This window comes from Accipiter gentilis, chromosome 6, assembly GCF_929443795.1.
Source record: "Accipiter gentilis chromosome 6, bAccGen1.1, whole genome shotgun sequence".
Classification (NCBI taxonomy): domain Eukaryota; kingdom Metazoa; phylum Chordata; class Aves; order Accipitriformes; family Accipitridae; genus Astur; species Astur gentilis.
Genome location: NC_064885.1, coordinates 38155659 through 38172973, shown reverse-complemented (window position 1 = coordinate 38172973; position 17315 = coordinate 38155659). Strand labels below are relative to the sequence as shown.

At 40.9% G+C, this 17315-nt stretch overlaps 1 protein-coding gene across 1 annotated transcript in view; it reads right to left on the bottom strand.

Annotated features, from left to right (window-relative positions):
- The window catches only part of SPATA16 (spermatogenesis associated 16), a 97924-nt gene that overhangs the window by 53396 nt on the left and 27213 nt on the right, over nucleotides 1-17315 (bottom strand). The window contains 2 exon segments of the mRNA XM_049802566.1: nucleotides 860-949; nucleotides 12693-12838. Coding sequence (XP_049658523.1) covers nucleotides 860-949; nucleotides 12693-12838 — 236 coding nt within the window.

Below are 17315 nucleotides of genomic sequence, written 5' to 3'. Positions count from 1 at the left end.
AACTGTTTTGCTGCTATTTTAAGAGCTTCAGAGCTCTGCCACTGGCATCCATCTTAAATGATGAGCAAAGTGACCCTTTCAGTCTCTTGCCTAATTCGCACTGACTGTTCTGCCATTAGTTAGCTAATGATTTGTGAAATATTTTGTGATATACCTTGTGGTCTTCAGCTGAACAGTCCTCTGTAAGTGTCTAATATTAGTAGTAATGGTGATACATACCAAGTCACCATTGCGTTTCCTCATGCATTTCTTTCATTTAAGCAAGTTAAGTGGTTAAAAACTTCTGCTGCGTGTTGAAACTTTTAGGTTTTGGCAGTGTTAATGCAAGCATACAAGCAGAGCTTCCTCTTGCAGGCTTTCTTCCTGCCAGCAGTTCCCATTCACACCAGCGCACAGGCTAAATTTTGCAGCATACCACAATGTACCCTGAGATCTTGATGAATTTTTTCTTTTTTTTTTTTTTTTTTTTTTTCTTCCCCCCCCTCCATCCACTCGGAGCACACCTGAGCCTCTGCCCAGGGTTATGGGGAAATCAGGGAGTGGAAGATGTTTGTGTGCCTGTAGCTTTTGCCCCAGCATGGCCCTGGGACCTGATCAGGGCTCACCCCTGTAGCCAAGAATGAGTAAATGCTCCTACGCGCATTAGTCTAACTGCAACTAGGGACGTAATTGGGATTATTCATGTTACGCCAACTGGGAGGATTGGAGCTCTGCTGCATGTGAGATCATATACACAAAGCCAACGCAAAGCTCCCACCGATTTTGGAAAAGCCTGGATATAAGATGATATCCTTACTACCGAGAGCTGGAATGAAAGTGCTATAGAGAAACTATTAGAAATCCATGAGCACCAGAGTACCTTGCAGCTTCCGAGTATCTCTCTAAACACCTAAACGCAGCAGCCTGGCGCAGGTGGTTCCGGAAATAAGCTGGATTCAGGATAATGCTCCTTAAAAAGATGAGAGATGGACAAGTTAAGATTTCTAATTTTTAAATCATTAAAAGCCACTAATAATCAAACTGTGACTGACACATACTATATACGCTTATTCTATACAACTCAGTGCTGTATGTCTCAAATGTAATATGAACCATCGCTTTCTCTCTTGACAGCTGTGATATGAACAAACATTATTAATGTTTTTATTGAGGCTATATCATAAATGCAGTTTGATTAGGGTTCTGTGTATTGTTCTAGGACAAAAAAATCCTGTGGTAATATTCTATATTGCCTTTAGCTTGTAGATAACATAAGCAAAGATGCTACAGTACAACTTCTTGTTAACCCTTACTTCCACAAACGTGAGTGACAGTTGTCTGACACATCTACTTGGAAAACTGCATCTAGAGTGTATTTTAATGTTAACTTGCAAGAATCTGAAATTCTTTCTGTACAAGTGATAGGTTCTACGTGGGTGGACCTTGGCATGTTTCTTAGACTCATAATTTAACAGATGCAATTCCAGGTGTAACAAACTACAGGCTTTAAGTCAATATCAGGAAAAGATGGAGAGGTAAAAATAGCATAAGCTAAACAGTTAGATTGGCAAGCCAGGGTAGCCTTCTGATGTGAGCAGGGGGACGGCAAGAGTGACAGCTTCTTCTACAGCTAATTAGTTCCACTTGTGAGATCTCCAACAAATGACTGGCTTCTCTGGTCAGCACTTCTCCCAGTGTTTGAAGAAAAGGTACATATAGCATGTTTTAGGATGCAAAGTTTAATATTTATCATTACATGTATGTTTTATGAACTATTTAACGGTAGCTTACAACATCAACAAAGACATTAACGCTACATTCTATTACAAAGAAAATTTGTGAACTGGCTTCTGTTCCCTTTGTTTTGGAAAAAAAAAGTTTGAAAAACTTTGTTTTGAATGTCATGTTAACTTTAAAACTACTGCTTTTGTGATATCAGTCTACTAATAACCACAGAACTAATCCTCGTCATAACCAGATAATTTATTAAAGTTTATTCATAGTCTTGAAACTATGACATAAATATTTATGTAAACCCATTCAGCTATAAATTCACATTTATGGAAACACCCAGTACATTTTAGAAGGCCAATAATCGTCTTTTCTGTGTGTATTCAACACTCACGGACTGTATGTCTGTGGCCTTCAGAAGGAGCTTTCAAAAAAAGTTAAAACCTAAAGGTATCTCCAAGATGCTGTAGACTTGTCAATCAAATTCACTCTGGAGGCACTTTCTCCAAGGCATGCAGAAGAAGGCCTAAAGCTCTGCATGATTACATCTACATTTGCAAGTAATTAGATATATAAGGAGTGGATCAGTAGATCAGAGAAGCTAATGTTGATGCCCCTACATCCATATTGTAGATAGCTGGGGCTTTTATTTCAGACTAGACTTAGTCTGTTCCCTTAAACAAAATGTCCCGTACGTGTTGCTCAAAGCCGTCTTGAAGTTCAGCCGATGGCTTGGATTCCTGTGCCTTCATTAGGTGCCGCTCGTATTTTGTGTGCGGCTCCCGCAGAACGTACAGGTAGTTTTTCTCTGAAATTAAACTATTTTGTGAGTGCCAGAATTGGTCTGTGAATGATCTAGGGTGCGTGGAAAGTGGAGAAAACCGGGTAAAGTGCATCACAATGCTCCTATGGCACCAAACCGAAATGCTAAGGCAGCTGTAACCGGTGGTGTTTCTGTTTGGGCAGAGCAAAGCTTTGCCCTGTCTGAGCAGAGCTGTGTTGTGCTCTGGGGATGCAGCTCCGCTGAGCCCAGCCTAAGGTGGTGGAGGAACTAGGAAGCATCTCAGAACTATGCGTTCCCAGTCCAACATTGGAAAAATGCTCGGAAAACTGTATGGGGAGAAAGCATTACCCTGCAGACAACTACCTCTCTGGGGAGAATGTTGGGGGGAAAACGAATGATGTCATGTAACTTAAAGCATTAGTGGAGAAGGTGCAGACCTTAGTGACTGGGGGCACATCTAAATACTCAACTAAAATACTATGTACGAAATGGCATGGGATGTTAAAAATTAGTTGCTTTTAATGAGGGGAACAAATCACTCTTATTAGAAACAAAAAGGTAACGCCAACAGCAAACATGGTTCAGAGCTGACGTTTAGACAATACTGATGGTCACCAAAACTTAATTTAACCAAAACCAAAAAAAGTCATCAAAACATTAAATACTATCAGCATTTAATGATTTGACCAAAACAGTAACACTTTACATAGATGGCAACTGGTACTTCTGCAAGCTATTTTAAAGGAGACTATTGCTGCTGTAAACTGTAGTCAACCGTTGATAATAGTAATATTGATTATTTTTTTCCTCTCTCTCTCCTCACCCCCCCCCCCCCCCAGGTTATTGGTTCTACCACAGCCAAGCAATAGCGCTATGAGGGGAAAAAATTAAAAAATCAATAATTCCTTGGTAGTTAGCAACACATTTTCTGTAAGTGTCTGAGCAGGATGTGCTGTGATAGGCTTATAATAAATATAGAACTGTGGCAGATTTTCATAAAATTAGATATCGGTTCTCCGTTTTCCATCTTGAGTTTTTACTAGTCTCAAAAAGATCAATTGCTTCTCTCGATCTATAAATTCTATACTGAAAAATATTATAGCATGCCCTAATAGCTTGAGCAAACATCAGAAAGCTACCTTTGACTCCTGGCAGTTTGGTTTGATGTTGCTAGGCCCTCTGTAGCCTATATCCTAGAAATAATTTCTGCTCTATTACTACTCTACCCAAAAGTAGCCCTTTGCCGTGCTGGTGGAGCTCCAGTTTAGCAGCCTTTGTGCAGAGCAGTGCTAACTTCATGCCAGGTGTCCTCTAAAACCGTGCAGAGCTGTCTCTTTGGCTTTTAAATCTGCCTCTGACCCGTTTCAGGCGATTTTGGTGAAAAGGGGGAAAAAAACCTGAATGAAAATAGGAAGCAAAGGAATCGTACAAACAAAGGTTAAGAGGAAAACCCTAATTCCAGGAAGTTCTCCTTCAAAGAGGAGCAGATGGGGGACCCATCTGGCCAGGCAGAGATGTGCCAGGCTGTGCACGCTGAGAACAAGTCCATGCTCCAAGATCCACCTCCAGCCATGAGCAGTCTTGATACTAGGCTGGTTAACCCAGTAATTAATTAGGAGGGATGGGTTTCGGGAGGGAGGCTTGAAAGAAGAATTAGGAAGGGAAGGCGGTGGACACGCCGGCCGCAACGCGCTTGGGACAATCTCCGTACGTGGTGATTTGTGCCCTGAGTGGAAGCGTCGGTCCTTTCGTCGTCTTAGTCGTGTGCCTCTCGTGGGAGCTTCGGGTAGAAAAAGTAGTTTCGACAGGAAACGTCTGAAAATGGATAGCTCTTATTTTGCACAGAGAAAACTTCTAATCCGCAAAACTGCAAATAAAGTCACTACATCTGAAGATTAAAACTTGTGTTCTTGCCAGGTTTTGCCCTCATCTGTCAAATGACTAGGCTAAAGTAAACTTGAAATAGATTTTCATTTATTTTTCATCTTCACTGTAATCCAAAGACTGCCCTGTTAAAAGCCTTTCGTAAATCATTTGGTCAGTTTTTCTCAACAAAACAGTCCTTAAGTAATGCCGTATATCAGCCTCTTTTTTGACATTTCCGTTTTTTCATCTTGACATCTTCTCTTAAAAATAATACAGTGTTTGTCCTATTATCTTTTTTCCAGACTGTGAGGAGGGGGGAAGAAGGCATCAACTCTCTCCTCATCATAGCAATTGGAGTATGCGAATCAAAGATGCACGTGTTAGTCTGTGGTTTTCGCTCCAAGTTTTTCTTTCAGTCATGCTGCCCGGTGATAAGAAAACAGGTGTGGCAAGAAACTTGGGATTGCTCCATCAAAACTGGCTGCTAGAAATCACGTTGCCTTTTCTCTGAGGTGCACGTTCTCTATCAAATTCCTTCCCAAATGCAACGGGGATTTAACTCTAATCTGACTGACATGAAGAAGTGCCTCTGCTACTATCCACCACATCATTTGTGTTTTGGCCTTTATAGGCCAAGAAAAGTCCAAGAGATGATTCTACAGATGAAACAAGTGAAAAAATACATTTTACCACTAAAGCAGATAAACTCATTTTTCTTGCTAGTACTGTGAGTAAAAGCTAGCTTGTTGGTAGAGGTGCATGCAGTTATTCTTTAATTAGAGTAGCAGAAGCTTTTTCTTAGTTGCCCATGCTTTCCTGTGATACAGCGTGGTCTTCTGCACTTTAATCGTCTATTATAATTGGCTATTAGAGAGGAATTAGGTGGTTTGGCAGAAGTCAAAATTCAGCGCTAAAGCAATATATGCCTCTGTGCAGAGAGACGTAAAGCCAGCACGGATGGGTATGGCAGGGCGCTGTGCTGGCTCGTCCATACGTTGCTGGTGCTGAGTGAGCGTACAATTGTAGTTGCTGAGGCGTTCTTCGGCACCACATTAAATGCAATGTCAGTGCAAGTCACGTGTCAACTAGTATTCTGCAGAACCATGTATTCGGTTGCTGTGGACTAATACAAAGCTTTTATCTTCAGTGAACACTGTCAATCAGCGCAGCTGATGATCTAGCCCCAATATACTTACAGGCGAACCTGACAAATCCTGTACAATTACACTGAACCTCAACTTTCTTTTTCCCTTGTTTCATCTATATGGCAGGTAGCTTATTCTCTGCAGTGTAGTACTAGTCTTACATCTGTTTGAGCCTGCCGTGCTTCATTTTGTGATCCCAAGGGCTGGTTTAAGAGTTCAACTCTACTAGAGGCACTCAAAATCCTGAAACTCAAATTCCTGAACCTTGTAGTAGCCAGGAATCAACCTCATCGTATTTTCCTGCAATTTGCCTGTGCAGCTATGTTATGATTTTATTTAAGTTTTATTTGAGGACCTCATGGTGGTGCATTTGCTTGTAGCTAACTTTGTATTCTAAACCATTTCTCCTCCCGGTGCTGTTGTAGAGAACTAAGAGGGATGTGTCTTGGATACACAAAAACTTGCGGGCTTCCTTACTCCGTGTGAGCGTTTACCAAAGCTGACATCCTGAAGAGGAAAAAAACCCCTCCCTGTTGCAACAAGCTGGTGGCAATATTTGGTAGGCTTGTGAAAGCAGGCATGCAGAAGCGCGTTCTCCCGGAGGACAAGCGTGCGGTGGATTAATGCTAGTGGGCATTAATCATTAAAGGAAGGAGGAGGGTGTCTGTGGTGAGAAGATCCACCTGAAGGGATGTGTGAGGGAGGTAGGGCTTTTCTCCTGAGCTTGGTTTCAGTCTCTTGGTGGCTGGACAGGTTCAGACCCATCGGTCGGTGGGGAGTTTTCTTTCTATTGCCACCAAATGCCTGGCTGTGACTGTGCCCACCTTGCCCTGTGCCTGGGGACCTTTCACCCTTGCATGAGTGCTCTGGTCCCTGAAGGAAGGAGGACCCTTCCCTCGCTGCCCTGGCCGCTCTTTTTAAAGAATTGACGTGCAAAATTAGAGAACATCTGTGTTGGAGAGAAAAAAGCTTGAGGACAAAGAAGCCAGGGCCACTTGGAAGATGTAGCCACAAGAGTAGTCGTACTGAATGCTGCTTATCGAGGCAAACCTGGCAGAGTCCAGAATGGGTAATCTGATAAATCATTAGGAATCCCTTCTAATAGAGTCGTCGTCACTGAACCAAACAAACAGCTGCAAACAAAGGCAGAAAAACTTCTGCCAAACTTAGGTGGATTGAGGAACAGGACCAGATCCTTTAACACTGAAGGAGGACACCCGACTTTTCTTTGTGCAGTTGGAGGGGTTTTTTATGTACAACCAATCAGAAATAAATGCAGTAATGGCTTCTATGGGTGAGGACCTTCAGTGCACAGAAGAAAGCATCTCATGAAGTTTTCATATCTAAACAGACAGGAAGGGAGGAAGTGTGGGTTCCCAAAAAAGGTTTCACACAACGCCTTTTCTCTGTCAGTAAAGTGAAATATAACTGCCATGCTAAAAGGTTTTGCAGCAGCAATTTGCTTTGAATTGCAAGCATAAGATAAATGTGCTATACAGGTCTCGATTCCTCAGCTGTGAAGGTGGTAAAAAGGAGAATGTTCTCCGGTCCAGAACAAAAAGATATTTAGAAAGATCTTGTTTCAAAGTTCCCAAAACATCTTGACGCAAGTGGAGATACTCTGCGTTCCCTGTCTTGTTTGCATAACGTACTGCCCACTCACTTTCCAGCTGTACAAGTACCACTTTCTTGACCACCAAAATTTCTGATGCCATTAGGACTGCTGTCATGTATGTCAACTCTTAGAAAACAGTTCAATGTTGCTAGTCTTTTTCCTTCCGTGAGGAATGGCATTTCTTCCAGGTCACTACTTTCACACACACACACCCCCCCCCCCCCCACCCCAAGGATGCCTTTCCTTAATAGGATCTCGCCACATGTTGTGTAGATAAATGTTTTTGCAATATAGCATCATCAGAGTCAAGGGGAATATAGCCTTCGACCTCAATGGAGGAAGTCTCAGCCCATAAAATAGGAACTATGTCACTGATATACCAACCTGGAAATGACATACGATTCAGAGTTGAGAATCAGAATCCAGAGAAAACGCTTCTCATTTAAAAAGTAATAAAAAGTTGACGTACATCGAAAAATTTGAAACACTGTGTGAGACGGAATTATTTTTTTAAGAGTACTTCTGGTTTATATTATCCAGAGCATCTCAATGGAATAGCTTTGTATTAATAATATCTCATCTATTATGTATATTGCAATATGCCTAACACAATTGCTGAAGTAATTAGGTGCTGCTAATTCTTCTCTTTCTCTTTCCTCCTTTTTCTGAGGAGGTAAAGAGATTAGAAGAGTAGTTTAGAGCAAAGTATGCATTACACTACAGACTTCCCACAGATTAGCAGCATCAGCCATTGTGTTTCTCATTTTTCTATTTCTACCTGAAAATCTATTCTCTTGATCTCTTCTTCTAACCTGTCTCCATTTTAATGCCCACTGACTGCACTGTATCATACCATCGTTGCATTATTTACTTTTGATTATTTAATATTTCACTAGAATTCCATTCTTCAATTTACTTTAATACAGTCCTCTTCTAAAGGTGCAGAATAAGGAAGATGGGGAATGAAGTAACTGAATATTGAATTTTTAGTCTCAAAGTTCTGAATTAATCTGGATTAGAGAGTCCTGACTTATTCTGCCTATAATACACTGACCAAGTTTTGAGACGCCTTTTTTCTGACAGATATTGCATAAAGCTTGATCTTTAATAATTATTTTAAGCCTTTTGTGTTTGAAAAGTCACTGGGAAAAATGCAAAGGATTTGGAATTAAATCTGTGAGGCTTCAGCTGTTGTAGATTTTCTTTCCCACTGTGCCTCCATAAGAGATTCCCTCTGTTAAGTCATCACTAAAGCAATCGTGTACTACTTAACAGAGGTGCTATTTTCTACTTCATGTGTCTCTCTATGAATTGTGCAAGAGGCATTAGAGGGCCCTGCCTTCCACTGAACACATAAAAAAAGCATAGCAGAAAAAGCTTTACAGATTTATTACATTCTCTATGCATTGCCTTTCTGGGAGGGAGGGAGGGAGAGAATTGGCAGCAGGTCATGCTGCAGAGCAGAATCTGCAAGGACACAGGAAAATCTTTGCTAACCCCCAAAGATTTTGGATAGCTCTGTACAGCCGTCCTCGTTATCACGAACATATTTTTCAGGCATTACTTAGAGGTAGCGTTAAAGAAACATGCCACAATGCCCGATTCCTCTTCCTCCCCTCAGCCCTTAGGTCCACAATTTCCAGATCGAGGGAAGGAGGGCAGGGAGCGGAGCCCAGGGATGCTCTGGGAGGACGCAGGTCACAAACGTCCTTCCAGATGGCACTTCCCAATGCACCTCCCACCACCAGCCGTGGGCTTCTGACGGCACGACGGCAATCCCATTGGGAAGAGGTGTGACTTTTCACCTATGCTGGGTAGCCTCGTTCCCCTGCTGAGGAGCTCGTTTCCAGAGGAGTCCTACGGCACCAGCAGCCGTGCTACAGCTGGGCAGGGAGGGATCAGAAGGAGGCAGGAACGAAACACGATGCTCTTCGTCACTTGCTGCCGGGTGGGTGACGTTAACCTCGCTCACGTTTTCTAGTGCTTGATCCACATACAGGATCTCCACGAACAGCAGTCTATGTTTAGGCAACCGGATCGAGCCACGTGCCTGTCATTCTTCAAATCTGGTGTGCCATGAGGACCATAGCAGTTGAGAAAGTGCAAGTGCAGCGGCAAAAAACATATTTCTAATAGAAAGGTCCTGTGTTTATATTCCCATGTGCACACAGCGAGTCACGTGGCCTTATTGCAGATTTATTTTGGCTCGCTTGGAGGAAAAAAGCAAAATAACCAAAGAAACTGTAAGGGGATATAGAGTCTCATTGAGAAAGTTGTGTATATCATGTCTTGAAGGAGCCTCCATCTTCAATTGTCATGGAGTTCAGCATTGCGCTCTCCAATTTCAAACAAAATTGAATCTTAACAGTTGCTGGGTTGTGTACGTGATGCACTGTGGGTTGTTTTTCCACACGCGCCTGCAGCTTTATGGATTTCTCTGTTGGGCCTGGCCCTCTGAAGAGCAGGCGTAATTGGGGGACTGCTCTGCTGAAATGCTATGCTCTGCTTCAAGATTGTTTTCATTTGAGGCAAAAATTCAACCACTGACATTATTAGGCTGAGCAACATAAGGCCTAAGTACTAATCTGAGGTTTCTTAGTCAGTTCTTGACTTCTCAGACCTTCACTGTTTTGCCATCTGCTATAATTGAAAATTGCCTTCTGCAACCAAAGGGAAAATCTAATTTCTCAGCAAGCCATATGGGGTTATTAAGATCATTAAACCCTGGTATGCCATAATGCCTGGGCCAAAAGGACCACAGGGCATGTAAATATTGTGTGATTCATTTTATAGCTTCAGACTGCAAGTTAGGAATTATTTTGATGGCTATCTTATGATGAAAATGGTGGTCAAGTAGGTGACTGCAGATGTTGCTTGGTCAGGTCAATCCGTGGCACGTTTGTTCAGAGCTGTGACGGATGGGAAGTGGCTTTAATGGGGTTTGATCGCAAAGGGTAAATCTTTTGTATCCGCCTGACAAATGATCAGAACCCAGCCGGTGTCCTCAATTGTGCCAGTGATGCTAAAGGCAGCCTTAAATTTTGATGTTAAGAAACCGGAGAATACAATTTCCACTTTTCAGGAGGACCCAGATGTGGCTTCTCATACAGGATCTAAAGCTGATGATATAAATTGTACTCCCTTTCCTTTATTAAGAATGGGAAAGCGATTCCCCTGAAGATGCCTGTTCTTGAAGACTTCAAAACTGAACTGCTGGAATTTTTCTCTGTTTCTTTAGTTGTGATACTTCCTAAGATTTCTTTCTAGCAAACCCCACTTCTATACATTTGATACAACTACGTGTGAGAATATTAAACCTGATTTTTGGTTAATAAGGCTTCAGAAATGAATGCAGGAGCTGTGAAATTTACATGAAATTAAAGAAAGAATAGTTCAGTAAATGCAAATAAATGCAGAAATGAATATTTTAATTTGAGTTCATGATTAAAGCCAAAGGATTACCAGCAAACCATTACAATGTGGTGATGACATAAAAACTCAATGGGAATAAAAATTTCATATGCACTAGTTAACTGATGGCAGTAAGCTATTTTTAGTAGGAGAGCTCAGAGTAATTTATTTTCTCTTTTCAAAAAAATATAGCTATTGATTGTATTTCAAGTTTTGTCTATGTATTAATTATGTCTCAGAAGATTTTTTTACTGGTATATTATTGTATCGGTTCCTGCATTTCACAATGTGACAACTATGGTCAGTAGATTTATTCCCATTCTGCAAGTTATTAGAAGAATTATATTGAAAACAGGCATTACTGACTGCCACTTTTCTTTGTGCTATGTAACTAAAGGAGTTAAGAACAAATTGTTATAATAACATATTAGAAAGAGAAGTGAAGGATTTTTTCCCTCCTTCAGGTTTTCCAGTGATCTCAATCTGACTGCATTTATGTTCTCTGTAGGTCATGGGTTTCTTAGGTCATGGTTTCTGGTTTAAGACAATTGAAACCAAAGCTTGTCTGAATAGGCTTTAGGTTCTGTAGCACTGGGGTCAATGCATCTTCCTATTTTGAAATCAAGATAATTTAAAAGAGGTAAAGAAAAGTATTTCCTGTTCTAGTTATATTGATACTGTCCAAATAGCTTCCTTATTTTAGTGTTCTTGGAAATCAAAGTTAGAATAAGAGAGCTATCATTACCATTTTTCCAAAAGTTGGGAGTCCAGTCAAACTTTATATATATATATTTATATATATATAATATTTTTTTTCCTAATATTGTCTTTGAGAAGCCATGAAAATATGTGGTTGGTTTTTAGTTTGCATGCGGAGTGCATTCTGGGATTTTTCTTGTTGGGTTGTTTGGTTTTTTGTGTGTGCGTGTGTGTGTTTGTTTGTGGTGTTTTTTTTTTGGTTTTTTTTTTTTTTTTTTTTTTTTTTTTTTTACACGGGGATCTCATAGTCTTCCCCACTTCCTATGCTTTGGCTCACCTAACAGAATACTCCACCTGAAAGGAATACAGGTGGTATCCGTGCTAGATGTGCCCTGGGAGTGCACATAATGTTCTCTAACCACTCGTGGGCGTTCAGGCTGTCAACCCACAATGGTGCTTGGAACTAGTCTGAAGGGTGCACCCCCCAGTGTGTATAGGCACCAGGTAGGCATAGGTTTACAGACAAAAAATGCTTGGGAAAGGTGTGGGGATGAGTAGGGACAGGAGACAAAGACCTTGTCGTTAAGTCGGGATTCTCGGACTTCCCATGACTTTGCATGTAGCTAAATGAACCGTCTGCCGTGACGGCATTACATTTCTATACCAACACGTTATTCTTCACCACTGTCTCCTGTGCATCATGCATAAGCATGTGCCTCCTCTTTTGTCGTAACTACTCTTTTGTAGTTACATTCGTTTGAGATGATTGTATGAAAAATCCTCACCCGGCGCTAATTGCAGTGTCCATCTTAATATCTCTCATACAAGGGAAAATATGGATGGAGACCTCAGTAATGAAGTGTTGCTGGCAGGACGTGCGTGAGCTTAACAGAAACTATCGTTATGCCTGAGTGCTAATTAAAGGCAGCACAAACCCAGCAAAATCCTAACTCATCTGAAACTAATGGCAATTTCATCTTCACCATGTGCAAGTTTTGTTTCTGGCCTCTTTATGCGTTGCTGGTGGTGCTGGTCTTTGCTGTGGATCACAAGTGAGCCCGTGAGGAATTATGTAATGAAAATAATTTGAAGCCATCCCTGACCTCATCTGGCTTGAAAAAGATCAAGAGCTCTCATAATATCATTACTGTCATATAAGGCTGAGCATGTTTGTATTTGTCTAGCTTCAATTTTAAGGGTGCCCTGAACTATGTACGTGACTCACCTGCAATATCCTTACCTACTGCGTTATCAAAGCAGTAAATGTATACATGCTTATGGTGGCTTAATGTCTCAGATTTTGAGAATTAGTCCAATCTAAATGTCAGTGCCATGTGTAAGTTGTGTTTTATTGATTCCTCTTATTATTAGACTGACTCTTCCTGCACAGGATTTATTCATAGTCTTTGTTTAATTTTTGATTTCAGTCTTAGCAGTGTATCTAATCAATAATTATTTTTACCTGTGTGAATGATTCAGAGCATCATCAAGCTTCCTCAGTTTTAAGTAGCAGGTTACAAGCTTCGTCTCAATAAAACTGGCGATACTGGAAATATCTTCTGGAGATGACTCAAGGGTATCATCTGTAGCAGCACCTTTACTAAAAAGCTGTACGAGAAACAAAAACGTTATTTACTAATGTTATAATACACCTTTTGTTAGCTAGAAATGCTTTTTGTAACTGACAAATGGAGAAAACTGACTTCTAAGTAAAATATACCCTGACTTTAGTTAAAGTTAGCACTACAAAAATCAGTACAAATACATGTGAACGTAGTGTAAAATGCAGTGTCATCTTCCCAGAAGGGATAGTCAAGAGAGCAGATAATAAGCTAAAAACTAAAAAGCACTGTTAGGAAAGCAACTATATTTTTCCCCATTTTCAAAATGAAAGGCTCAACTTCAGGCTCCCCAAATCCATGGCTGTCTTGAGATTGAAGTCAGAGGAGGACTCTCAGACAGCTCTTTACTTATTTCAGTCAGCCAGTGGCGAACTCTGCCTTAGGCTCTGCTGCCTTTGTCCTGCGGGTAGGACAGCAGAGAGTGAGACAAGGCAAGGAAACCAGAAACTCTCCCCCTCATTTAAGGGGAGGACTTGTCCTTCCAGAAAACTGCTGTAGAAAGCGAAAAGGATGAGATCAACCATCTTTCCCATCTTCTTGAGCCATATAGAATTTAGCAGAGAGAAACATATTTTCTGGTTAAAAAAAAAATACTCTTCCTGATAGATAAATTGCCTGCTGTTCATCACGGCCAGTGACTTTCTCGTTAAACAATGTTCTGTTTAATAATGTGCATCGTTAGAATTCGATAACCCACAAGTCCCTGAAGTTTCAGAGAGTCCTCAAGCACTGGCAGAGCAGTAATACTGGGCAGGACCACCATCGGTCCTCAAAGATTTCTTTTTTTAATCTACAGGCAACCTGATGTTGTCATGCCAAAGAGTAGTAGAAATTAGCTTTTAGTTCTTAAGAAAACTGAACTGTAAGCAAATAGATTAAGTTTAAGAGCCTTGCCTTTAAGGACAATAACCATATAGTGCTACTAATGAAAATGCAATTGAATGTCCTTTGCTTGGATAAACATCCCTAACAGGATTGTTTAGTATGCAGTGATTTCATCTGACTAAGTGACTTCACTGCGAATCAGCTTTAAAAGTAGATTTCTAAGAAAGATTAACAAATTAATATTTGTCTAGGTTGTGTGCTTAAACTCTTGGGTCACACGGAGACCAGTGCCCAGGGGCCTGCAGCCGAATGTGGACGAACGCAGCCTCTGCTTTCCATGGGGTATAACCAAGGGACTCGCATTGAGTCCAGTTCTGCCAGTCACCAAAGCTTTAAAATGGGAGGAGAATCTGGCCTCTTTGTCTAGTCCTCATCGCTAATGGGTTTAGTTATAATAATTAGTTTCTTGTGTCTAGATAGTTAAAATCCGGTGGTTAATCTTTAGGAGGTGCAATGTCAATTTAGCAGTTTGAGATCTCTTTGGATGAAATCTGTCAAGACAAAAAAAGCTCTTCTGTATAAGCATCTTTCTTCCTGCATGTGATCCTTAAAAGCAAGAAGGATTATAGACCCACATCCACACTTAGCACCTACAAAGCCAACCCTATCTTTGAGATTTTTGTGCGTTTGTTGGAGATCAGCTCAATTCTTTACAGGCAACAAGGGTCATTCAAGGAAGTGTCCCCCTAGTTCAGGTGTGATAAATATTTTTTCTTTCACATCCTTTCTCTGCTGAGCAAAGTTACACAGTGTATATAATAACTCCATACATTTAAGATTTTCTATCATCTTGTTATCAGTAGAAGTTATAAATCAGAGAATTCATCACTTTTAACTTTGCTCGTGGTACCATATATATCTGCTGAAGTGTCTCTATGGATAAGACATGCTATATGTAGCTAAAAGACCCAGAGAATTATGTTCACATCAGTGAACATAAAAGTATCATCAAGTTTTTCTGTAATAACACTTTTCAGCTGAATTGGCCATGCTGTGACCTCTGTTAAATTTATGGGAATGAGAGACTTGAGGCTACTCTCTGGACTTTCAAGTTCTTGAGTGATTGTGAGAAGAAAAGAATCATTTAGGGATCCTTTCAGTATAAAGTGCTGCAATTCAGAGTTTCCTCGAGTCTTACTGCTGATATGAAGAGTTATGTTTAGACCCGTGTAACCCCTCAGTTATCTTTGACAAAAACCAAGACATGAGTCTCCGTAAACCGTATCTGAACAGATAAGGATTCAGAAAATATCTTTAAATACACTGAAGATTGGGTTCTGCCAGGTCTTCTCTAAGACATCTCAGAGTAAGAGTTCAAAGAAACAAATAACTCGATATTTAATCTCACAAAATCTGAGTAATATTTTAAAGCCTGTGTTTGGGACCATCTCGGTTGTATGCTTTTTAGGTCCCCAACTCTCTCCTGATTTTTTTGTGTAGCATTTCTGCAGTGGATCAACGTGTTTTGAGATAAACCCCTCCACACTAGTTCCATACAAACAACAGCAACGCATGCACCAAAAGTAAGATTCAACTTAATTTTACAGAAATGGCTCCTTCTGTACTAAGCAGAATAGTTTATGAATAGATAGAATAGCCCTCGTGTCTGGTATTAGCGAGATGCACAATTAAATTTATCCACTGGCATAAGGCACTTTTTTGGAAACAATATAGACACCACTGGGAAAGGTTTCTGTTGGGCGAACCATCTCAGTGCAGCCCGAAAATCACATCGTTTCCCAAGTTCTGATGGAGATGATACCTTTTGTGTGTCATTCTCCACCCTTTACGGTATTTTGCTGGCCTTTCTGGTAGAAGGACGTGGCTGCGCAGCAGGAGGAGGACTGTGGCCTTGCGTTGTGCTGGCGGCCACCGAATATTGGGTCTGACTGTGTGATTTTGGGGGGTGAGGGAAAGACAGTGCCGGCAAGCACCTGAGAAAGCTCATTTGGGGAAGTTTCCAGGGGAGGAGTTAGGCGGGAAGGAGACACTGAGCTGGGATTTTGCAGCACAGGTGGGGATGTGGAGAAGAGTTGTAGAAAGACTCACATCTGAGTTTCAAAGGGGAAGAGAAAAAGGAAAATTTCCTAGGGATCCAAAGGAGCCCCTGTAGCTACAGATTGTTGTAACTTTGGGAAATCCTGCTGGACCGAGAGCAAGGGAAGAAGAAAGGCTGTGCCGTGCACAGACGTAATGAGCAGGGAGGAGATTTGTTTGCAATTTTCTTGTTTCACCTAGCAGAAGCAAGTGTTCTCTATCTTGCTGCAGTCTGGTAACGCTACCTCTGAAGACCAAAAGGGCTGTTGGTGTTTGTGGAGTGCTTTCAGTAAAAGGCAAAAGCAGCTCCATCTCGCTCCTCTGAATACCTTAAGGTCTTGCCGCAAGGACATTCAAATACAGATTTGGGCCTGGAGAGGCAGTTACATTTTGTACCGTTGAGGGTTTCTTTTTCCAGAGCTATGTTACAGAATTTTATTTTAATTCCAAACTGGGAAGTTTGGGAGTACCTCTTACTTATGACTTTGGTGAGCTTTTGGTCTGCAGAAATCTTGCCAATATTTTAAAGCTATAGAGGCTATGAAATTGAAGCAAACAACTTAAACTTTTGAAGCTTTACAGCCAATCTGGGGTTAAAAACCTGCAATGTACCATTTTATGTCCTTTACCATAGCTAGCAAATCTAACAGTGGTTTTATTTTCAGACTTAGTCTACCTGAGAGTACTCCTGTCAGTAGATAGGAATATTTCTCCAGAAATAATGTTTAATTAAAAAAAATCCTGCCAAAGGGTGTATTTTCATAGGGGCCCTTGTTAAAACTGGAGACCATCGTACAGGTTTTGTGTATATGCATCCTTTAGAAGACAGCAGAGTTGTCCTATTCAAAGAGTTACCAAGTAAGGAATGAAACATAAGAAACAAAAGCGTTACCTGCATTTTTTGTATTAGTAGTGAACTGACACTAATGACGCTGTACTTTCACTGATAAAGGAGGTTTCTCTTGCAACGTGCAGGACCCTCTAAATATATTGCTGAAACCACGGTCGTATAAATGCTTGTGATAAAGTACTTTGTCAAAGGTCACAGAACAAGTCTGTGACACTGTGAACTTAGCATAGATCTTGTTGTGGTATTAAGGCTTTAATTTTGGCAGTAGCAAGCAAGGAAATTTTGAGTAAAGGCCTCCCAGGCGTTAGCAAATAAGAGAGAGAGGAAAAGATCCCCTCAAACCCACCACGGCTTTGGTAAAAGACTGGTGGAAATGCTGATCGTTAAGGTAGCCTCCTAGTTGACACATTTATAATTTGAAGAATAAAATTAGAGCTCTGGTGGCCTGTACGTTGGTGCATTGGAACTGCTTTCTCTGAAAACAAGGTGAAAAGTTCAGGTCTAAGAAAGTGGCAATGGTAACAGTTTACTAATCACTGGTATGGGTTTGGTGTATGTTAAATTCAGGAATATGGTTTGCCTTAAAGAAGATGCCCAATAGATATCCACCTATGTGTGTGGATATAGATACATATTTGGTAACAAATTTAGCTCGGGAAAACAAGAAAATTTGGTCAAATGGTGTGTGGCA